Source organism: Mustelus asterias, chromosome X, assembly GCF_964213995.1.
Source record: "Mustelus asterias chromosome X, sMusAst1.hap1.1, whole genome shotgun sequence".
NCBI lineage: Eukaryota > Metazoa > Chordata > Chondrichthyes > Carcharhiniformes > Triakidae > Mustelus > Mustelus asterias.
The window spans coordinates 12,810,747-12,833,287 of NC_135834.1; the positions used below are offsets into that span (position 1 = coordinate 12,810,747).

The 22,541-nt window shown below is 40.5% G+C and overlaps 1 protein-coding gene across 6 annotated transcripts in view; it reads right to left on the reverse strand.

Moving 5' to 3' along the window:
* The window catches only part of ikzf4 (IKAROS family zinc finger 4), a 169,896-nt gene that overhangs the window by 10,894 nt on the left and 136,461 nt on the right, over window positions 1-22,541 (reverse strand). For all 6 annotated transcript variants that reach the window (XM_078201281.1, XM_078201279.1, XM_078201280.1 and 3 more), the window contains one exon: window positions 20,995-21,162. In XM_078201281.1, coding sequence (XP_078057407.1) covers window positions 20,995-21,162 — 168 coding nt within the window. The remainder of the gene's footprint in view (window positions 1-20,994; window positions 21,163-22,541) is intronic.

Sequence of the window (22,541 nt, forward strand, 5' to 3'; positions counted from 1 at the left end):
ATGTATAGAAAGAAAACCAATAGTAAATAACTCATTTACAAAGTAACTCATTGTGAAGAGCTGCATCTCTACAAATTAAATTGACTGTTAAATCATTGTGCTCAGCAATGTACGATCCAAAAATTAAAAATACAAGGCTCTGATTTTTATGGAAGTGTTTGCATAAATGGGATCATGCACCCGTTGCATCTTTCAGATAACTTAAATAGGTAATGGTGAAATGGAACAGAATTGGGGAGCAATGGTAGATTCAATACTTGACACATCAAAAAGCTGGTTGAATGTATAATATGGCTACTGGGTCAGTAGAGTAAAAATCAAACGTCTTCAGAGAAATCAAGGAGAACAAGACAGGATAACACACCTAGTCACAGAGGATACATTTTGGGACTAGACTGGGGCCATCTCAGCGCTTGTAGGAAATGCAAAAATGCACTTGCAGAAATTCAAATAAGAGGTTGTGCAAAAGATGGGCATGGATTTGGGAGGCAAAATTGGTCCGGAATTTGTGGTTGTGGTGACTGCAAAACTGTCAACATTGGCTGTCATTTCTGTGCAAAGCTGACAGCAACTTACGGTGTGCACACATGCGCGGTTAAATGTGAATATCCCAAAAGTTGCTGTCGGGAATAGCTTGCTCCTCTATAAGACGCACTATTGCGGTTTCCGCAGAATCAGTCTGCACATAATCAGTGATTTAATAAGAACTTCAACTTAACGTACTACTTCTGCTGTAAAAGCCATTAAAAAATTTAAATGTGTTTAATGAGGTACTTTTAATTGGCATACCAAGCCATATTTACTAATTGAATCACCTTCCTGGTCCTGAAAAATGCAGTTTGGAAGTCTGGAGTGTCATTCTTACATTCCATGATAAAAATTTAATATAAGTTTTGAAGTACTAATTTATTTTATTTTAAGTTTTTGATATTTCAGTTTGAACTCCAACCCATGTGTATGTGGCTGAATTATTTTACAGAAAGAAAAATAATGATTAAAAAGTGAATGATCAACAAAGTTTCTTATTTCACAGTTCGCTCCAAGAATTCTTGAGATTGGCTGCTGAGCCGGATTGATGACTTCACTGTTCCTGGACCCCAGTCTCTCCCAAAAATGGCACCAGAATGAAATCGACAGCCAAATAGTGGAAATCAATGTCACAGAGTCCATTAAATCTTTCTGGGCAGTGGCAAAGGGACAGTGCTTGCAAAGTTTGGGTTGTTGCTTTCAAGGACTTCAGAGAATAGGGAGCTTGAAGATAGAATGGAATGGAATGTTACAAGGACAGAGTAGTCAAGGGTAGGTTTTTTTTCTGGTGGCAGTGACAATAACCATTTTGAAAGGCAGGAAACATTACCTGAAAGGGTGAAATCATTTATGTCAGCGAGCATGGAAGCCAGAAAGGCAAGGTGGGTGGTCAGCAGTTTAGTGGCAATATTATTAGAGGAGGAGGTCTTATCAACAAATTAGGCTTGGAGAGGTTACGAGAGGAGACAAGAAAATTGCAGGTTTGGAGCTAGGGCAGGGGTGAGGTTTAGGTCAGTTGGAAAGGGGCTTAACAGAGGCAGCTGAGCAGATGGTCTCAATCTAAGTAAGAAGTCTCAACGTCAGGCTAAAGTCCAACAAGTTTATTTGGTATCACGAGCTTTCGGACTGCTGCTCCTTCATCTGGTGAGTGAGCTCACCTGATGATGGAGCAGCATTCCGAAAGCTTGTGATGCCAAATAAACCTGTTGGACTTTAGCCTGCCATTGTGAGACTTCTTACTGTGCCCACCCTAGTCCAATGCCGGCATCTCCACATCAATCTAAGTGGTGAACTTGTCAATGAATTCCGTGCACTGAGAGAGAGGAGGGATGAAGGGGATAAGGTGATGGGTGGCTGTGGAGAAGTAGCAGCTGGGGATTAGCCAGTATGATTCTAGGGTAGTGGATGATTTTAATAGCGGCCCAATAACATGAGATGTGGTCCAGTACGGTGGAGGGCTAAAACAAATTTGCACCAGATACTGATCACTAAATGTAATTCTTGAATTGACTTGTTAACTCTTTTCCCCACAGAAGCAGTTCCTATTTGTATAGCTTATCCATTATCACTATCCTTCAGTTTTTAACAAACTGAAATTAACCTTTAGTCACTGAAAGCAGCAGCTCATACAAAACATTTCAGACACAAACATTATGAAAATAAAGTGCCATTAACTTCCTTCGCTGTGGTCAGTGTACCACACTCAATATAGTTCCAAAGAAATACCAATCTCTGTTACAAGCAGTCAAGCTGCTTTCAGTAATTAGCGCTGCCAACCCTACCTTCAAATACAGATTCAATTGGTGTGGTCAGTAAACTGCTCTCAAACACCCACATAGAAAAGAAACATGCATACACTTGACCATCCATCTCAGATGCATCTGAAATACAGCATATATCAATTTCCTCTCACTGCTCCCTGTGTAATTATGTCATCTTCAGTGTCCTGGATCCTTATGCACCAGTTTGATTTACCACTTTATACCACAGATGCCCCAATTCTTCCCACTCTGTACACCTACTATCCAATCAACAGCACTATAGCACAAAGAATTAACGGGACTATGGCAAGAATATTGATGCACTTTCATCGAAACCAGCTGAGCAATGTCACTATGATGATCCCCCACCTCACTTGGTTATGTTCAACAGCAAAAGTTGCCCTAGTTAAATCATGTTCTTGTATCTTACACAAATAATTGCTCTAATTTCAATTGTGAATTAGGGAGTGCTTACAGCTGCAGTCAATTGAAGCTGCAGAATAAAAGCCAACAGTGTCAGGGAGCATTGCAGTGTTATATTGGCTGTACCAGTTCATTTTTAAAACAAAGTCATTGTGGAGTGAGCACACCCGAGTAGTTTTGCTTTGTGCAGCGTGAATGCTCTTGGCTGGAGAATTCCAAAATCTGCCTCTCAGCTGACTTATGCTGCATGCACTTTGCGGAACAACTTCTGGGAATGCTTCAATAAGGTAACTACAATTCCTGATGTAGATGCAAAATGTATACTTTAAGCCAGTTTCTACAGTGTTAGATCTAGATTTTTTAAAAAAACAGACGTCCATTTTAAAAGTCTAACCTGAACTAGCTTTTTTCCCCCACTTGGGTGGTGGCTGTGGTGGAGGGGAAACATAATAGAGGTTAAGAACTTTAATGAACACAGTTATTCATCTCTCCTCTTCTGCTTAGTCACTGACGTTTGTCACTCTGTACATCGAGTCATAGAGGTTTACAGCATGGAAACAGGCCCTTTGGCCCAACTTGTCCATGTCGTCCAGTTTTTACCTCTAAGCTAGTCCCAATTGCCCGCATTTGGCCCATATCCCTCTTTAGAAATCATAGAAACCCTACAGTGCAGAAGGAGGCCATTCGGCCCATCGAGTCTGCACCGACCACAATCCCACCCAGGCCCTACCCCCACATATTTACCCGCTAATCCCTCTAACCTACACATCTCAGGATTCTAAGGGGCAATTTTTAACCTGGCCAATCAACCTAACCTGCACATCTTTGGACTGTGGGAGGAAACCCATGCAGACACGAGGAGAATGTGCAAACTCCACACAGACAGTGACCCGAGCCGGGAATCGAACCCAGGACCCTGGCGCTGTGAAGCAGCAGTGCTAACCACTGTGCTACCGTGCCGCCCTTTATCCATCTTACCCACGTAACTGTCTAAATGCTTTTTAACAGACAAAATTGTACCCACCTCTGCTACTGCCTGACAGCTCGTTCCAGACACTTACCACTTGAGAAAAAATTGCCCCTCTGGACCCTTTTGTATCTCTCCCCTTAAACCTATGCCCTCTAGTTTTAGACTCCCCTACCTTTGGGAAAAGATGTTGACTATCTTGCTGATCTATGCCCCTCATTATTTTATAGACCTCCATAAGATCACCCCTAAACCTCCTATCCTCCAGGGAAAGTCGTCCCAGTCTATCCAGCCTCCTCTTAAACTCAAACCATCAAGTCCCGGTAGCATCCTAGTAAATCTTCTCTACACTCTTTCTAATTTAATATCCTTTCTATAATAGGATGACCAGAACTGTACACAGTATTCCAAGTGTGGCCTTACCAATGTCTTGTACAACTTCAACACGTCCCAACTCCTGTAGTCAATGTTCAGACCAATGAAACCAAGCATGCCGAATGGCTTCTTCACCACCCTGTCCACCTGTGACTCCACTTTCAAGGAGCTATGAATCTGTACCCCTAGATTGCTTTGTTCTATAACTCTTCCCAACGCCCTACCATTAACTGAGTAAGTCCTGCCCTGGTTCAGCAAAATGCATCACCTTGTCGACTCCTTTGCAACCCTTTCAAAGATGTACATTCAAAATAGAATGCTAATGTAGGGCGTGGCACCATTTTTGGGAAATGGTCAATTTTATGCACTCTTATTCACATCAGAAATTCTTTAGACAATTCAGTACTACATACCATCTTACCTGCCCTTTTAACAGTCAAGTTCACAAGCCAAATGCTCAGTTTTTTTAACCTTAGTTTATGTTGTCTTTTCCTAGCTAGATTGCAGTTTAGATTTGAGTCTCCTGCAATTATCCTCATCCTAACAAGAGAAACAAAATCCAATTACATGTGCAATAGACTGAATAGGGTAACAAACCCAGTTGAATTTAACAGGTTTAGAAACACAACCTTCCCCACCCCGAAGGTGGTGCAGCATGTTCAGGGACCATGAGGCATAATTCATTCTTCCCAGTGAGTCTTCAGCAGAGACATCGATCTGGACCTGGATGGAGAGAGAGATATTTACTCCCCCCCTTCCCCCTTCCCACCCCAACACAAGAACAAAAGAAAAGGAAGTATAAGCAGGTCCATCAGTACCTGCAAAAAAGACCAAGACTATGCTTTCTACTTCAAGTCCCTTTGTCAGTTGTGTATTTCATTGCCCATATTTGGAATTTTTCTCCTCCACACCACATCCCCATAAATGGACAAACTTTTAAATGTGATAAAGCAATTAAATTAGATTTTAAAATGTAAATTACTGTGATAGTTTATTAATGACTATTTACAAACTTTCATTAAAACTAGAGATGAATATGTGACTCAGACTGGTGTGGGAGAAATTCATGGGGCAGTGACATCAGTACTGGGTAAAGTGGAGGCTGCACTGGTGGGATGGTCTGCACCTGAACCATGCTCGGACCAGTGTTCTTCTAGTGAGCTGCATAACTAGTGAAGCAGAGAGGGCTTTAAACTAAATAGTGGGGACAATGGATCCAATTTGAGAAGATGGTGTAAATCAGAGTAGAGACAGGCAAGAGTGAAAGGTATTAGTGTGTGAAATAATAAACAGACTGTGACAGGAAGGGACAGAGTCTAAGAGTAAGCCAACAGATGATGCTAAAGGTTACAAAAATAGGACAAAACTAAAAGGCTCTGGATCTGAATGTATGTAGCATTTAAAACAAAACAAAACAAAATGAACTGACAGCCGTAATTGAAATAAATAAGTACGATCAGATAGCCATTACAGCGATGTGGCTGCAAGATCACATAGATTGGGACCTGAATCTTAAAGTGTGACATTTAGGAAGGACAGGAAGCTAGGAAAAGGTGGAAGGGTGGCTCTCAATTAATAGTGGTATTAGCATAAGAGGGATGAAGTACCAGTGGGGGACCATTTTGGAAATAGTAATCATGGAGTTAGGTTTAGTATCATTATGGAAAAAGTCGGGCATTGATAAAGAAATTGAAAGAATCGTCAGCCAGTGCCCAAATTGTGAAGCCCAACAGGCATTGCCACCATAGACAAATATGCACCCATGGGAATGGCCAGGGAGGCCATGAGCAGGACGACACATAGATTTTGCAGGTTGCTTCATGGGACATATGTTTCTCATTTTGGTTGATGCACATTCCAAATGGTTGGATGTCCAATTAATAAAGACCACAGCCACCATTGGTAAGTTGAGGCAGACTGTTGACATCCATGGCGTCTGAGGTCTTAGTGTCAATGGCACGGCATTTACAGCAAATGAAATTCAGAAATTTGAAAGTCAAATCTTATTCGCCATGTTTCCTCAACACCTCATCACCCAGCTTCCAATGGGTTAGTAGAACAAACTGTACAAACATTCAAATTGTCAAAGAAGAAACAAGATCATTGGCCTCTGCCTTCATATTTAGCAAGTTTCTTACTGTCATACAATGCCATGCCAAATGCAACCACAGGGGTCATGCCAGCTGAATTACTGATGGGACATCGCCTGCAGACCTGGTTGGATTTAATTTTTCCAGATTTGGCAGGGAGAGTGGATGCTAGACAAGTCTCCCAGGAGCAAAACCACGAATCCAGGAAGATGATCTAGTCCTGGCCAGGAACTTTGCAGCAGAACCAACATGGGTGCCTGGAAAAATTGTGGAAAGAACTGGACCGATCTCCTACGCTGTAGAAGTACAAAGTCATCGTGAAAAAAACATGCAGATAGAATCCCTACACCGTGCAGAAGGCGGCCATGTGGCCCATCGAGTCTGTACCGATAATTCCACCTAGGCCCTATCCCCTATACGGTATAAGTTGAGGTTGATACTGAGGATCAACAGGCACCTCCTGTGGAGCACTCAAGTTCATCAATTGCTGATACAGGGATCCCAGTGATAAGTATATGGAGCCGGGGCACTCGAGTTCGCTGAAAATGAGACAACAGCAGCTTCTGAAGAGGGTCTCGACCTCGATTGAATTTACATTTGCAACAGCTTGCCCAGATGCCTTACTCACTGAAGATCGGAGTACTGAACTGAGACTTTGCTCCAGACAGATTGAATTTTTGTTGAGTTTCTCCTGTTGGTTGCCTTCGTCTTGTTGAGTTGTGCTTGCCTACTTTTAATAATGTTTGTTCCTTTTTCGTTCATAGGTAAACTTCAAAGTTAGGGGGAAGGTGTGTGGTAGCATGACCCCTTTAAGGGGATGATCCCCGAGGGCCATGTGATTGGGCTGGACCCCATGGAAAGCCAGCACAGGAAGCTGAGTCAATCAGGATCAAGGGCCAGGGAGAAACTCAGTTGGAGCCAGGGAGCAGAGTGTGTAGTCACGTCTTTACTTCTGTCTAACCATTGTGTGTGTGTGTATATAATATATATATTTTCTATACACACACATATATAAAAATATTGTTGGTAATAAACCCTTCAGAAGTCACCCTCAAGTTGTTACATCCCAGAAATAGCTGTTAATCAGGAGATGCAGGGAAAGGAGGATATCAGAAAAATTACAATCACCAGGGAAGTCGTACTGAATAAATTGTTGGAGCTGTCTGCTGACAAATCCTGGGTCCTCATGGACTTCATTAGGGTCTCAAAAGAAGTGGCGAGTGAGATAATTGATGTGTTGGTTTTAATTTTCCAAAATTCGAGGTTCCTGGCAGGTACCATTCGATTGGAAAATAGCGAATATAACTCCTTTATTCAAAAAGGAGGGGAGGCAGGAAGCTACAGGCCAGTTAGCTTAACATCTGTCATAGGGGAAATGTTAGAAGCCATTATTAAATGCAGGGCATTTCAATAAATTCAAGGTAATCACGCAGAATCAACATGGTTTTGTGAAAGGGAAATCATGTTAATAACCAATTTACTGGAGTTCTTTGAACAAGTAACGCATGATGTGGATAAAGGGGATCCAGTGAATGTACTGTACTTGGATTTCCAGAAAGCATTTGGTAAGGTGCCACATCGAAGGTTATTGCAAAAACTAAAAGCTCATGGTGTGGGGGTAACATATAGGCATGGAAAGAAGATACAACTGGAAACAGTAGGCATAAATGGGTCATTTTTCTGGTTGCAACGAGTAGTGTGCCACAAGGATCTGTGCTGGGGCCTCAACAATTTTACAATTCATATACAATAAATGACTTGGATGAAGGGACTGAGGGTATGGCAGCGAAATTTGTGGATGACACAAAGATAGGCAAAGGAAGTTGTGAAGAGGATATTGGGTGGGGTGGGGTTGGGGGGGGGGGGTGGTGCACAAAGGGATATAGATAAATTGAGTGATAAAATGGAGCATAATGTGGGAAAATGTGAAATTGCCCATTTAGCCACCAAGGCTTAAACCCTGGAATTCCCTCTCAAAACATTGTTTTCTTCCTTTAAGACACCCCTTTAAACTTACCTCTTTGATCAATCTTTTGACTATCTGCCCTAATATCACCTGATGTCAAAGCTTGGTGTCAAAGTTTGTCTTTTAGCCCTGCTATGAAGTATCTGAGACATTTTGCTTAATTAAAGGCACTATATAACACACGTTGTTGTTGTCATTTGACACTAAGAAACTAGCTGCTGAGTCGAGCTCTCTCCCATCATTCACTCTCTGGGTCAGCTGGAACAGTGGCACAAAACTCAGCAGCGCATACACATGCCTGAAAAATGGGTCAGTCCATCTGAAAGTGAGCCCATAACTGTCCCATTCCGTTCGTTAATGCTTGGACAGTGGTCCCAGAGAGTGGCACTACTTATTATTTGGAAAATGTTAATCAAATATTAATGGCTCTGGCAAATCAAGAAATCTAACACCTCTTAAAGAAAAGCATGTTTCATATTCAATGCAGTGCTTCTAACTTAAAACAATTTAATTTATAGAACTTCCAACATAATTGTACAATAAGTCACTCCCCTGATCAGTTCATCCAGTGAGTAGCATGCAACAAGCAGGAAGATTCCAAATTTGATTCCCAGCCAGTGGCAAATTAACTGATCTCAACCACCTTTTAATAGTTTATGAAATACACGAGGGGAAGATTGTTAGTTTTACATACTAGTACACAAAGGAGATTGGATAGTTCAGTGAATTGGAAGCTTGACTTTCACCACAAGGCTCTGGAGAGGAATGAAACTCAGATTGACAGGAGGAACGTTGCCTTCTGGGTTAACAGTCCAAAAAGTGTTTGGCCATTCTCCGCCCAGGTGCCAGAGGCCATTGTTCCCCTAAAAATAAAAGGTTTCAAACCTGAAATGTCCACCAGTAAACTTGAGAACAGGTACTGGATATTAATCTACAAAAGCAAAAGACTGCAGATGCTGGAAAACTGGAATAAAAACAGAAAATGCTAGGAGCACTCAGGTCAGGCAGCATCCGTGGAGAAAGAAACATAAATGTTTCAGGTCGATGACCTTTCATCAAAAAATCAATCTGAAAAGTTAATTTTTCTCCCTCCATGGACATTACCTGAACTGCTGAGCGTTTTTACCATTTTCTGAATTTTTTTTTAGTTTAGAATCCTATTTGTTGAAGGTATAGAAATGCCACAATGAAGAAAAAACACTGGGAAGATCTGCTTAAATAAACTCTAGGTTTTCTATCCTACACAAGGTCTGGAATTTAGAAGAAACTGGATATTTTCTTCTAAGGCTTTGTTCACAAAGGGCTTGTAAAAATGACTAAGGAGCTAAAAGGCTATATAATGTCAAGGTGATTAGCATTTGTTTTGAATAGGGATACATATGAATTATAGAAGCCTTTAGTTCCTAGTAAAGCTGGAAGCCATGCTGCTTGAGAAATGAGATGAAGGCATTCCCCTCATTACAAAGAACTACAGGAATTCAAGGGTGACATTAGAAGTTAAAGGTTGTACTTAACTAAAGATAGGAAAGAAAAAGAGAATCAAGGTAAAAAAAAACTCCAAAGATGCCAGTGTTCTTGAATAATATTCCTGGCTATTCAGATATCGAAATAAAACGCAAACCTGGAAATAGGACATTAAAGCTTCAAATACAGAAGTGATCAAGTATTTTGTAGCACAGAATAGTCAGCTTGTGTGTCTTTGTCAAGATTGACCAAGTTGGAAATATCTGCCACCTGATGAATAAAATGGAAAATTTAAGATGCAAGAATAGAAGGCAGCATACACATGAAATAAGGCTACTCTAACAATCACAAACAGCTCTTTATAAGCCCCAGATTCAAATCTGAAAGCAGCAAACTTTCAGAAGCAGAAACAAATGAAAATGAGTCATTTGAAACACTCTGCAGATGGCTTTGGCTATTATATTGACTTTGATAACTGCAAAGTAAAAAGGACACCTCTAAAAATTGCTGATAAAGAATTCTCACAAAAACATTTTAGAACTGCCTCCTGGTTTTCAGAGACTGGTTACATTACAAGTACATTTTTATAATGGAAAATATACATTTTGTAAGCAATGCAAATGTTGCTCCTGCCAAATTGTTTGCAATCCTATTGAACATTGGCACATGAACTCCTAGTACCAACATCTTGCTCCGAAAGATCTGAATGTTTATAAACATCCCCATTTAAGTGGTTCAATAAATAACCAAAAAAGAAAATGCTGGAAAATCTCAGCAGGTCTGGCAGCATCCGTAAGGAGAGAAAAGAGCTGACGTTTCGAGTCCAGATGACCCTTTGTCAAAGCTAAGTGTCAATAGCTTGAACATCAATAAATTGCACTGCACAGTAGCTGGGCAAAAGTGTTTACTGTGATTGCCCATCGAGTGGGGCCAAAACTTAAGTTGGAGGGATGCTTAGCATAGGCCAGGCACTTGCCCACATGATGCAACTATTTCACAATCTCTTTAAAGAGCCCAACTACAAGTTAAACCATGCTGCATTGTGCAATAAGGACACAGCAGGGTTTATTTGCTTTAAATCAAAATGCTAAGTTATGTGAAACACTGTAGCTGCATCAACCATAATATCCCATAAATGATCGGATGTGTACTGTCAAACCACTTTATGAACCATCCTCACCCTGAAATGTTATCAGTCTTTGTTATGGTTCGAGTTCCTTCTTAAGACACACACTTCTAAAAACAATCAAATTGTGGCATAAGAATATCTTGCACATTCTGCAGTTTACCCCCTCCTACAGCATTGAGTTTATTTGCACTGAAGTGTTTACCTAAGCATCTCCTTAAAAGCTTTAACTGCAAGAAATTTTAAAAGACTTGACCAGCAGGAGCTTAAAAGAAAAAAAATGCAAATACACTACTGAGGAAATGCAACAAAAGAGTGAGCTATTGTGATGATAGTAATGCAATTGATATGGATACATCGTAGGGGGAATGTTCAAACATTCAGCTCAGATGCAACTCTGATTAGTGATAGACAGGGTCATGTGATGATGTGGTTTGTGTGAAGTCCTGGTTCCGTGACAGAGAGAAAAAGCTTTTGCAGAAAGCAGTTTAGTATGCAGCTGAAACCTGATTGAAGTTAGAAGACTTTGCAGGCTTCTGGAACGAACTCTCTCTCGGAAAGCTTCAAGACTGTCTGCACTCATTCATTATAGCAAGTATATTTATGGTTGCTAACAGTATGGAAGGGGCATTTAAGTCTGTTGTTTACTTGGAATGGAATCGGTGATAAGTTAGAAATTAAAGTTGTTTCCCTTGCATTAAGTATTGTTCAGTTCCTTCATTTGTTAGAATTATATTAACTGTTATTAAATAAAGTTTGTTCTACTATAAAATATCCCTACTTTGTCAGTGGAATCATTCCTGGAAGGAAGGATCCTTTCTTCACATTTATGCCAAAATAGAAAAATTGTCTGGCGCCTTAATGTAATTTGGGATTCTGGTCCGGGATCCTAACACTATAAAGGTAATGCAAGGAGCCACTGTAAAAGTGCATTTGGAATCTGCTAAGAACAGGATCAGGCTTAACTGTGATGTCACCACACTGAAATAATCTGCTAAAACTCACTGTCCCATCTCACAAGAAGAATAACCACTTGAACACGACACCAGAGGTGTGCCAGGTCTCAAGAATGTACATCAACATGATTCAGTGTGTTCAGGAAAGGAAGGATAATCAAAAGTAAAGAACCTTTTATGTCTTAAATTACTTATAAAGTGGTAATTTAATGATTTCAAATTCATAATTTTAAACCATTAACTCCCATAAACCAGACTAAAGGGATGAGCAGGAGATGCTGACAAAACGCAGTTACCAGTGAACGAATAAAAACATTCTATTACTGATCAGAACATAACCTACAATCTTACAGTCTTAGCCAAAATGAATAGGTCAGAGTCTTTCTGAATTCTCAGCAACTTCTGATAATGTGATCTTTGGAGCTTCTACTGCATGTTGTGAAATTATTACAATCACAGGAACAGGCCCTTTGGCCCACCAAGCCTGTGCCAACACATGACACCTTTCTAAACTGAGAACCTCTGCGCAGTCCATATCTCTCTATTCCCAGCCTATTCATGTATCTGTCAAGATGCCTCTTAAATGTTGCTATTGTATATGCTACCATCTCCTGTTGCAGCGCATTCCAGACACTGATTACGCTCTGTGTAAGAGAACTTCCCCCTCACATCTCCTTTAAACTTTCTCCCTTTTACCTTAAACCTATGTCCCCTAGTAATTAACATTTCTACCCTCGGAAAACGACTCCGACTATCCATGACTCTCAATTTTGTAAACTTCTATCAGGTCACTCCTCAGCCTCTGATGTTCAAGCGAAAACAAACCAAGTTTCTCCAATCTCTCCTCATAGCTAACACCTTTCAAACCAGGCAATGTCTTGATTAACCTTTCCTGGACCCTCTCCAAAGCCTCCACATCCTTCTGGTAGTGTGGCACTCAGAACTGTACCCAATATTCCAAATGAGGCCTATACAGCTGCAACGTGACTTTTATACTCTATGCTTGGACCAATGAAGGCAAGTATGCCATATGCCTTCTTGACCACCTTATCCACCTGTGTTGCCCCGTTCAGGGAACTGTGGATCGATACACCTCGATCCCTCTATGTTAATGCTTCTAAGGGATCTGCACTTTACTGTATAATTCCCTCCTGCATTAAACCTTCCAAAATGCATCACCTCGCATTTGTCCGGATGAAATTCTATCTGCCATTTCTTTGCCCAAGTATCCAGCCTATCGATATCCTGTGGCAATCCTCCTTGCTATCCGCAGCTCCCCCCAATCTTTGTGTCATCCACAAACATACTAATCAGACCATCTTTATGTTAAGACCATTATGTTAAGATGAGACGTGAAGGCTCAGTTAGGGCACTTGAGAGTTACAAGTTAGACAGGAAGGACCTAAAGAAAGAGTTAAGAGCCAGGAGAGGACATGAGAAGTCTTTGGCAGGTAGGATCAAGGAAAACCCTAAAGCTTTCTATAGGTATGTCAGGAGTAAAAGAATGACGAGGGTAAGATTAGGGCCAGTCAAGGACAGTAGTGGGAAGTTGTGCGTGGAGTCTGAAGAGATAGGAGAGGCACTAAATGAATATTTTTTGTCGGTATTCACACTGGAGAGGGACAGTGTTGTCGAGGGGGTACTGAGATACAGGCTGTTGGACTGGACGGGATTGAGGTTCATAAGGAGGAGGTGTTCGCAATTCTGGAAAGGGTAAAAACAGATAAGTCCCCTAGGTCAGATGGGATTTATCCTAGGATTCTCTGGGAGGCCAGAGAGGAGATTACAGAGCCTTTGGCTTTGATCTTTGTGTCGTCATTGTCTACAGGAACAGTGCCAGAAGACTGGAGGATAGCAAACGTTGTCCCCTTGTTCAAGAAGGGGAGTAGGGACAATCCTGGTAATTATAGACCGGTGAGCCTTACTTCTGTTGTGGGCAAAGTTTTGGAAAGGGTTACAAGAGATAGGATTTATAATCACCTAGAAAGGAATAATTTGATTAGGGATAGTCAGCACGGTTTTGTGAAGGGTAGGTCGTGCCTCACCTTCTTTGGGAAGGTGACCAAAGAGGTGGATGATGTGGTGTATATGGATTTCAGCAAAGCGTTTGATAAGGTTCCCCATGGTAAGCTTTTGCAGAAAATACGGACACATGGGATTGAGGGTGATTTAGTGGTTTGGATCAGGAATTGGCTAGCTGTAAGAAAACAGAGGGTGGTGGTTGATGGGAAATATTCATCCTGAAGTTCAGTTACTAGTGGTGTACCGCAAGGATCTGTTTTGGGGCCACTGCTGTTTGTCATTTTTATTAATGACCTGGATGAGGGCGTAGAAGGATGAATTAGTAAATTTGCGGATGACACTAAAGTCGGTGGAGTTGTAGACAGTGCAGAGGGAAGTGGCAGGTTACAGAGGGACATAGATAAGCTGCAGAGCTGGGCTGAGAGGTGGCAAATGGAGTTTAATGCGGAAAAATGTGAGGTGATTCACTTTGGAAGGAGTAACAGGAATACAGAGTACTGGGCTAATGGTAAGATACTTGGTAGTGTGGATGAACAGAGGGACCTGGGTGTCCATGTGCATAGATCCCTGAAAGTTGGCACCCAGGTTGATAGGGTTGTTAAGGCGGCGTATGGTGTGTTAGCTTTTATTGGTAGAGGGATTGAGTTTCGGAGTCAGGAGGTCATGCTACAACTGTACAAAACTCTGGTGCAGCCGCACTTGGAGTATTGCATACAGTTCTGGTCGCCGCATTATAGGAAAGATGTGGAAGCGTTGGAAAGGGTGCAGAGGAGATTTACCAGGATGTTGCCTGGTATGGTGGGAAGATCGTATGAGGAAAGCTGAGGGACTTGAGGTTGTTTTCGTTAGAGAGAAGATTAAGAGGTGACTTAATAGAGGCATACAAGATGATCAGAGGATTAGATAGGGTGGATACTGAGAGCCTTTTTCCTCGGATGGTGATGGCTAACGCGAGGGGACATAGCTTTAAATTGAGGGGTGAGAGATATAGGACAGATGTTAGAGGTAGGTTCTTTACTCAGTAGTAAGGGCATGGAATGCCCTGCCTGCAGCAGTAGTGGACTCGTCAACATTAAGAGCATTCAAATGGTTATTGGATAAACATATGGATGATATTGGAATAGTGTAGATTAGAGGGGCTTTAGATTGGTTTCACTGGTCGGCGCAACATCGAGGGCCGAAGGGCCTGTACTGCGCTGTAATGTTCTATCTACATTCTCCATATGGGGTCCCAGCACTTATCAGCGCGGAACACCACTGGTCACGGATGTCCAGTCAGGAAAGCATCATTCCACCACTACTCTGTCTTCTATGACCAAGCCAGTTCTGTATCCATCTTACCAGCTCACTGCAGATCCTGTGTGACTTCACCTTCTGTATCAGCCTGCCATGAGGGACCTTGTCAAAGGCCTTGCTGAACTCTACGTAGACAACATCCACCGCCCTGCCCTCAAAAAACTCAATCAAGTTTGAGACATGACCAACCCAGCACACATAGCCATGCTTCCTATTGCTGTTAAGTCTATATTTTTCCAAATGAATAGATCCTGTCCCTAAGAATCTTCTCCAATAATTTTCCTACCATTAACAGTTGGCTCACCAGCTGTAATTTCCCAGATTATCCCTGTTGCCCTTCTTAAACACTGGCTAATCTCCAGCCCTCTGGGACCTCTCCTGTGACTGAAGAGGAGACAAAGATTTCATACAAGGCCCCAACAATTTTCTCCCTTGCCTCCCTCCGTATTCTGGGACAGATCCCATCAGGTTCTGGGGACTTGTCTACCTTGATGCTTTCAAAACACCCTACACCACTTCCTTTTTATCGACATGCCCTAGAATATCAACATTACCCTTCTCTAGACTCACCATCCATCATGTTCCTCACCTTTGTGAATATTAATGCAAATATTCATTAAGGACCTTGCCCATTTCCTCTGGCTCCCTCCTTTGTCTTTGAGTGGACCTACCCTTTCCATAGCTCCCTCTTGCTCCATATATTATATATAAAAAATGCTTTGGGATTTTCCTTAATTCTGTTTGCCAAGGACATTTCATGGCCCTTTTAGCCCTCCTAACTCCTTGTTTATATTCTTTGAGGGCTGTCTGTCTTCAGTTTCCTAAACCTTACGTATGTCTCCTTTTTCTTTTTGACTAAGCTCAATTTCTCTCGTCATCCAAGGTTCCCAAATCTTGCCATCCTTCAGGCAACATTTTACAGACAGTCAGACGCCTGGTCAGTACATAAACTACATTCTACTTTCTGCAATTTATTTAAAAAAATTCACCCAGTTGAGGTCTTGTTGTCATAACTTCAGTTTTGCAACATTGGCAGGCTATATAGTCCTATTTAGTTTTCCCTCGTTTGACAACCTTTCTTTACTCGCACAGTATTGCTTCCCCGGGAGATAAACCAGTTTTATGTCTCAAGTTAGCCATGGGTTAAAAATGCTTACCTAATGCAGACAAACAAAATAATTTTCTCTATTTGCACTTTGCATTATGACTGGAAACAGTGACATTACCCATTCCAACTGTCTACCATATTGGTTCTAAACAGTTTCAAACTAAAACTCACTCAATGTGAATGACACATTGAATAGCATCAGATGTGGGTTTAGATAATAACAGTTGTGGAAAAAACATGTATTATTAATTCATAAGTTAGGTTCGTCAAACCTTGCTCAGTCATAATCAATTTAAAACTGTAACCTATTTTAAACTTTGAAAAGTTATAATTCCATCAACATGGAGAGATCTTCATATATATTAGTACACTGGGGAGTGATGCCAAATTACAGCCTCCTACATTAGGGTACGGATCAGAAACCCCAAGGTATAATATTAAGTTAGAGTAGACCCCAACTATTTGCTATGTTGGCATTGAGGGGATAAGGTGCTTCACTCCAGGTATGATTCTATTGACACACGAGGAGGCTTTTAACAAAACAAACCTTGTTTAACTATAACAAATGAGTTAGTTTAACATTTGAACAATACTTAAACATGGCAAGACACAATGGTCAACTGCTAACCCAGCTCTATTAGTTCCAATTCAAGCAGTATTCCTCTTAGACTTAAAACCCCTCTTCAAAATCAGTAAGCAAACAACATAGGCTTACGTGCTTGTACTTGTTAACAGTCCAAGAGCTTTTAGAACATTGAGAGCGCACGACAGCGCGCAACACTTTTAAATAGCTCCAGTGAGCAACTGCTTGATTTAAAAAATGAAACGAAAACAGTCTTTCCTGCATGCTTAGCTTCTCCCATTAATCACATGGCTCTGTCAATCAACCTAATCAAAACCACTCTGAAACCCTAAGGGAAACCGAAGTAAACAAAAATGCATTAACTCTGTTTAAACAAACACACAGCCTCTCATCACAGGCCAACTCTCTCAGCATGCAAATCAATCCAGTGAGCCTTCACTGAACTGCCAAGTATATCCTTCATATGGAGAAAAACTGCACACAGTGCTCCAGGTGTAGTTACACTAAAGCCCCGCACAATTGTAGCAAGACCTCCTTATTCTTGTACTCCAATCCTCTTGCAATAAAAGCCAAATGCAGTTTGCCTTCCGAATTGCTTACTGTACTTCCAGTAAGAATACATCCAACTCTGAATAATACTTAATTTTCACACCTTTAAAAAAATATTCTGCTTTGTGAAGGTACTGTGCCTTGTGTTTCTCTGCAGAATGTTATTGGCACCGTTGTCTGCAGCTGGTGTCCTCTAATTGTTACTGAAGCAATATAATGGACATCATGCTAATTTTAATCTGAATTAATGCAGGGTCCAGTGGTTTTTAGTGTTCCTTAGGATTGCAGAGTGGTGTTTGATTGAGGATGATTGCCAGGTCAGGTGATATTCCTCGGGATAGCTTTTTTTTAAATAAAAGAGGCCTCAGAATTGGTCCAACGTTCTAAGGACTAATTCACATAGGTGTTGAAAGCTGTAAATCCAGTATCATGTGAGCATACTTATTTCTGTGCCAAGTCAACTTGGAACAGCAGAGATGCCTAACAATTGGGAGCTATACTGTGTCATGTTGAAATCTTGTAATTGATAAAAGTTATACTAATTCTTTTTGTTATATTTTAACTGTGTTCTTGAATAAACTATGCTTGATAAAAGCTGCCTTGTGGGTCATCTGAAACATCTTATGCTGACCCGTGCCAAAATCAAATGTAAAACTTAGGGTCTGGGCTAACTTCATAGAAAAATTTGAGTTTCTGGCCTGGGTCTTAACATTTTACTCTTCTTACTACTAACTTCACACTTTCCCACATTATACTCCAGCTGAGTCCTTGTTGTACACACACTCAATTTGTCAATATCTCCTTGCAGCCTCTGTGCCCTCCTCACAGTTCACATTCCCTCAAGTTTTTCATCAGCAAACTTCCAGAGAAATTATCCTCAGTCTCTTTGCTGAAGTTGTTAATTAGATTTTAAATAGCTGAAGCCCAAGTATTGATTCTTTCTGAGCTCCAGGTTTACCCCCACTGTCTACTTCATGTCCGTTAACCAATCCTCCATTCATACTAATACATTATCCCCAATTCCATGAACCCTCATCTTGCATATTAACCTTTTGTTTGGCACCTTATCAAACACCTTTTGGCAACCCAAACCTTTAAACTGGTTTCTAAATATTTTGCAATCAAAATACGATTGCAAAGGAAAACTGCTCTGTGTATCTGCTTCAATATGCGGAAGTTGAGACACACAATCAAATAAAAGGAGGGGGATATCAAACAATTAACCAAATATCACAAACGAGTGGTTTACTATTTTGTGATCAAACCTCTTCAGTTGAATAATTAAATATAATGCATAAATCAAACCTTCAATATAATGTAATGTGAATGCTGTGTATAGTGGCATCATCTGGGCAGAGTTGGAGGTGTGAGAGTACCAAACTATCTTTGAGAGAGCTGCTGAGGTTCCTATTTTTCATCATAAAGGCACAAAGCCTTTTTGCTGAAACTGTCACTTATTCAGAAACATAAGTTCAACACTGGTTTCCACAAAACTATTAAAGAATCCAGACTATAAGAAACCGTCATTGATTATTCTTACATCTGTACTGCTAAAAATATTTATCAAAATAAATGGCACTCAGGGTAATGTAAACTTAGCCCGATCATAATGTTTATTTGAATTGGACAGGCACAAGACTTGCATGTACACTTGTTCTCTCCATTTTCAATGGAAAAATTGTACATGTACAAGTCAACTGTTCAAGTTAAACGCCCCAAACTAAAGCAAAATACTGTGCATGTTGCAAATCTGAAAAGAAAACAGAAAATGCTGGAAATACTCAGCAGGTCTGACAGAGTCTGTCGAGAAAGAGAAACAGAGCTAACGTTTCAGGTCTATGTTCTGAAGGACCATTGACCTGAAACGTTAACTCGGTTTCTCTCTTCACTCATGCTGCCAGGCCTCGAGTATTTCCAACATTTTCTGTTTTTAGTTTAAAGTTAAATGCCTAAATCAATCTCCTTCTCCCAATATATTCCAAACACTCTCAAAGCAGTTCCCTCAACAATCATGCATCATGATGAGTTACACAACTATGAATGGAATTATAATATCTTACAAACTCAGTTGGGTTGCAGAAAGACTCCGCTATATCAAGCCGTTGCATCCCTTTGTTACTTTTTTGGTCAACCAATAATTTAATAAAGGGAAAAATGCAGTCAAATAACACTTGAAAAACTGCTTACAACATTCTTTAACATTTGCACAAGCATTGTACATTCAACCCCAAGTACTTCATTGGCTGTGAAGCACTTTAGGATGTTCTGGATAAGGAGGGGACTTTCCAGCTCTTGAAGTGGAAGATGTTATACACTGCTTAATTCAAAGAATTATCTCATCAGGGAGGTGTTTAACAAAAAAAAATATGGGCTTTCCATTATTCTGCACATCTACGATTTATTATTTACCACCTTCCCACATTGCTAATTCAACATTCAAGATCATGGCAGGCTTCAAAGCTAAAAACACTTTTACCGAACTTATTTTTAAATACATGTATATGTTTGCAACCTGACTGATTTTATCTTGTGAATTGTTAGACAGCATGGCTGCATTAGGTAAAGTCAAACTTTGAAAAAAAAGGGGGGGTGGGGGTTTCCTCTCTAGGCATCTGTTTCAACAGAAAATGTGGCACCTGCTCTCTTGGCAAGAATGAAAATACCACAATGATCTCTATTTGAGAACAGCAAAACATAACCAACGAGCACAAATCATTTCAGTTAGTGCCCAAGGGCAAATTTACGTCACGGAATCTTATATAAAGATTCCAACTGGAAAGTGTTCTCTTGCTTAAAAAAATGCTTGCACACAATAACTAAACTGCATGACTGCATTTTGGAAGAAAAGCTACTTGGCCATCAAATTGTTCTTTCAACAGACCATATATTAATTTGAATTCTTATAGATTTTACTTCACTTCAGTAATCCCTGGGTAAATGGGAAACCACAGGTAAGTGTTTCCAAGATAAGACAACTTTCTTCTGGATTGTCAATGGTAATCTTGCAACACTCCAGGATATCAAACTGACATTACAATCTCCACCACTCAATCCTAGCCAGTTGCATTCCATGAGGATGTTGTCATGATGCACACAGCACAAGAACTGATTTGCTCCAACCAGTCATTGCCCTACTCTATAACAAAAAAACCCCCAGATATCTGTTTTTAACCATTTAACCAACCTCTTTTAAAAAGATCATACGATTAATTGCCTTTGTCAAGTCTATTCCAATTATTTACTGCTCTACATGGTTTTGCAAGACTCAGTTATCACTGGATGACCATAGGAGCTGGAACTCTGAGCAATTTGCAATCCCCCCTCAAATCCTGAGAAAGCAGAGGTCAATTGGATCAGCTATTACAAAGGTCCCAGGAATCAAAAACTGGCATCTTCCTGATCTGTATGGATCAACAGCAAACAAGCTGTACATGTACCCATGGAAACATTACAGAGCATGAAACCTTGGAGAAACACTACTAAAGAAGCATACTATGAATGGATTTTGTACAGTTTCTTTAATGAAAATCTGAAACATGCCCTGATTAAATTGATTTAAAAACCTTTGCCAGAGTGTTTTGTCTCAACTTCCATTCCATGACCAAGTTGATGTTCTGCACCTTACCCCTCCCATAAATATAATCCCATCGTCCACAACATCTATTTCCTCAATGTCTTCTTGAATCTTGAAAATAGCTGTTGTGCAAGAGAAGGTTAAGATTTTTTGCAATAAAAAAGTCACTTTTCTCTCCATGTTGGTTTCAAGATTCCACCCACCAACCTGCGTGTGTTCGGAGGTGTCCGCTGAGTGCATCTCTTCTCCGACAGGCATAATTACAGAATGGACATTTAAAAGGCTTCTCCCCAGAGTGTAATTTGATGTGCCGCAGGAGGTTTCCTTTCTGTGTGAACGAGGCACCACACTGGTTACAATGAAAGGGGCGTTCGCCTGAGGAAGAAAGATGGGCAGAAAGGTCAAAGAGCGAGCAAGAAAAAAATAGATTTAGAAAACATATCAGCCTTTCAACATAATACCTTGGTGTTCATTAATGTGAAGGATGACAGTGCTGGAAAACAAAGGATTTTCCATTTCTGGAATTCAAGGTGATGTATACCATATATGGAATTAAGAGGACTTAAAATTAAAAGTGACAAGCGCAAACAAAATATAATAATTTGTATTTGTAGGATGTTTTGCGTCTCCCATGGCATTCCAAAGCATTTTACTTACAATGAATTGCTTTGAAGTACAGTTAGTGAATGCAGCAGCCATCTGACAAGGTCCCATTAACAGGCGAGATGAATAACCATTTAATGTTTTTGGTATTGAGGACCAACCGTTAGCCAGGATGCTCGATAAATCCCTGCACCTTTTTAAATAATGCCACTGAATTTGACATTCACCTGCACTATGGGAATAGGCAGATGGAGCCTTGGCTTATTGTTTCAAACAAATGGCATCTCTGACAATGCAACACCCCCTTAGGTGCTACTCATTTTATACTCAAATTCTGGTGAGGTTTAAATACAGGACCTTTTGAGACAATAATTGTGTCAACCAAGCCAAGTCGACACTGGACCAGAAAAAAACTAAAAGGTGCTTGAATCTGACACACAACCATCAGTTGCTGTATAAATTACAAAGTTAAAATTGCTTTGGAAGGATCAAATAAGTGATCTATTACCAATATGATTAGCTGTGCATTCAGTTTAATGACACACAGATCAGATTGTCTATAGCTCCCACAGTTCATAAAGTGTACTAAATATAATAGAAAGCAGATTAAAATACATCTTATTTGACTATTTATGATCTTAGGAGTTTAAACATCAGCATCAGATACCCTGACCTGTAAATATACAATTACGAAACCAGTTCATGTTGCAGTTCGATGCACCCAGAGGAAAAATTTGCAAGAAAACAAAAAGAAAAAAATCTAATCCCAAGCACTGAAAGGCCTTCTCAGCTTTCTTGCCACAGCACTGGTCAAAAATTATTCATAGAAATTCCAGTAAACATACATTCTGTAAACACAGCATTCTGGTAGTAAACAAACGAACAAAGGCAACTTTTTCTAGTAAATTTTGTGCTCATGCTGAGAGACATCAATACTGGGAAAGGGATTTCGTGTCTGATATAGCACAGGTTTGATGCAAGATAAAGCTCACTCGGTCTCAATGCACTTTAACTCCAGCCACAGAAGAACCACCCCGATGCATCAATGCAACACTTCCATTATCCACACGAGCCATCTGCGGGGCTTCAGTGAATTTAGAGCCAACTTATGATAGTTTTGCGCTGTGGACTCCTTTGTGATGGAATTGAGT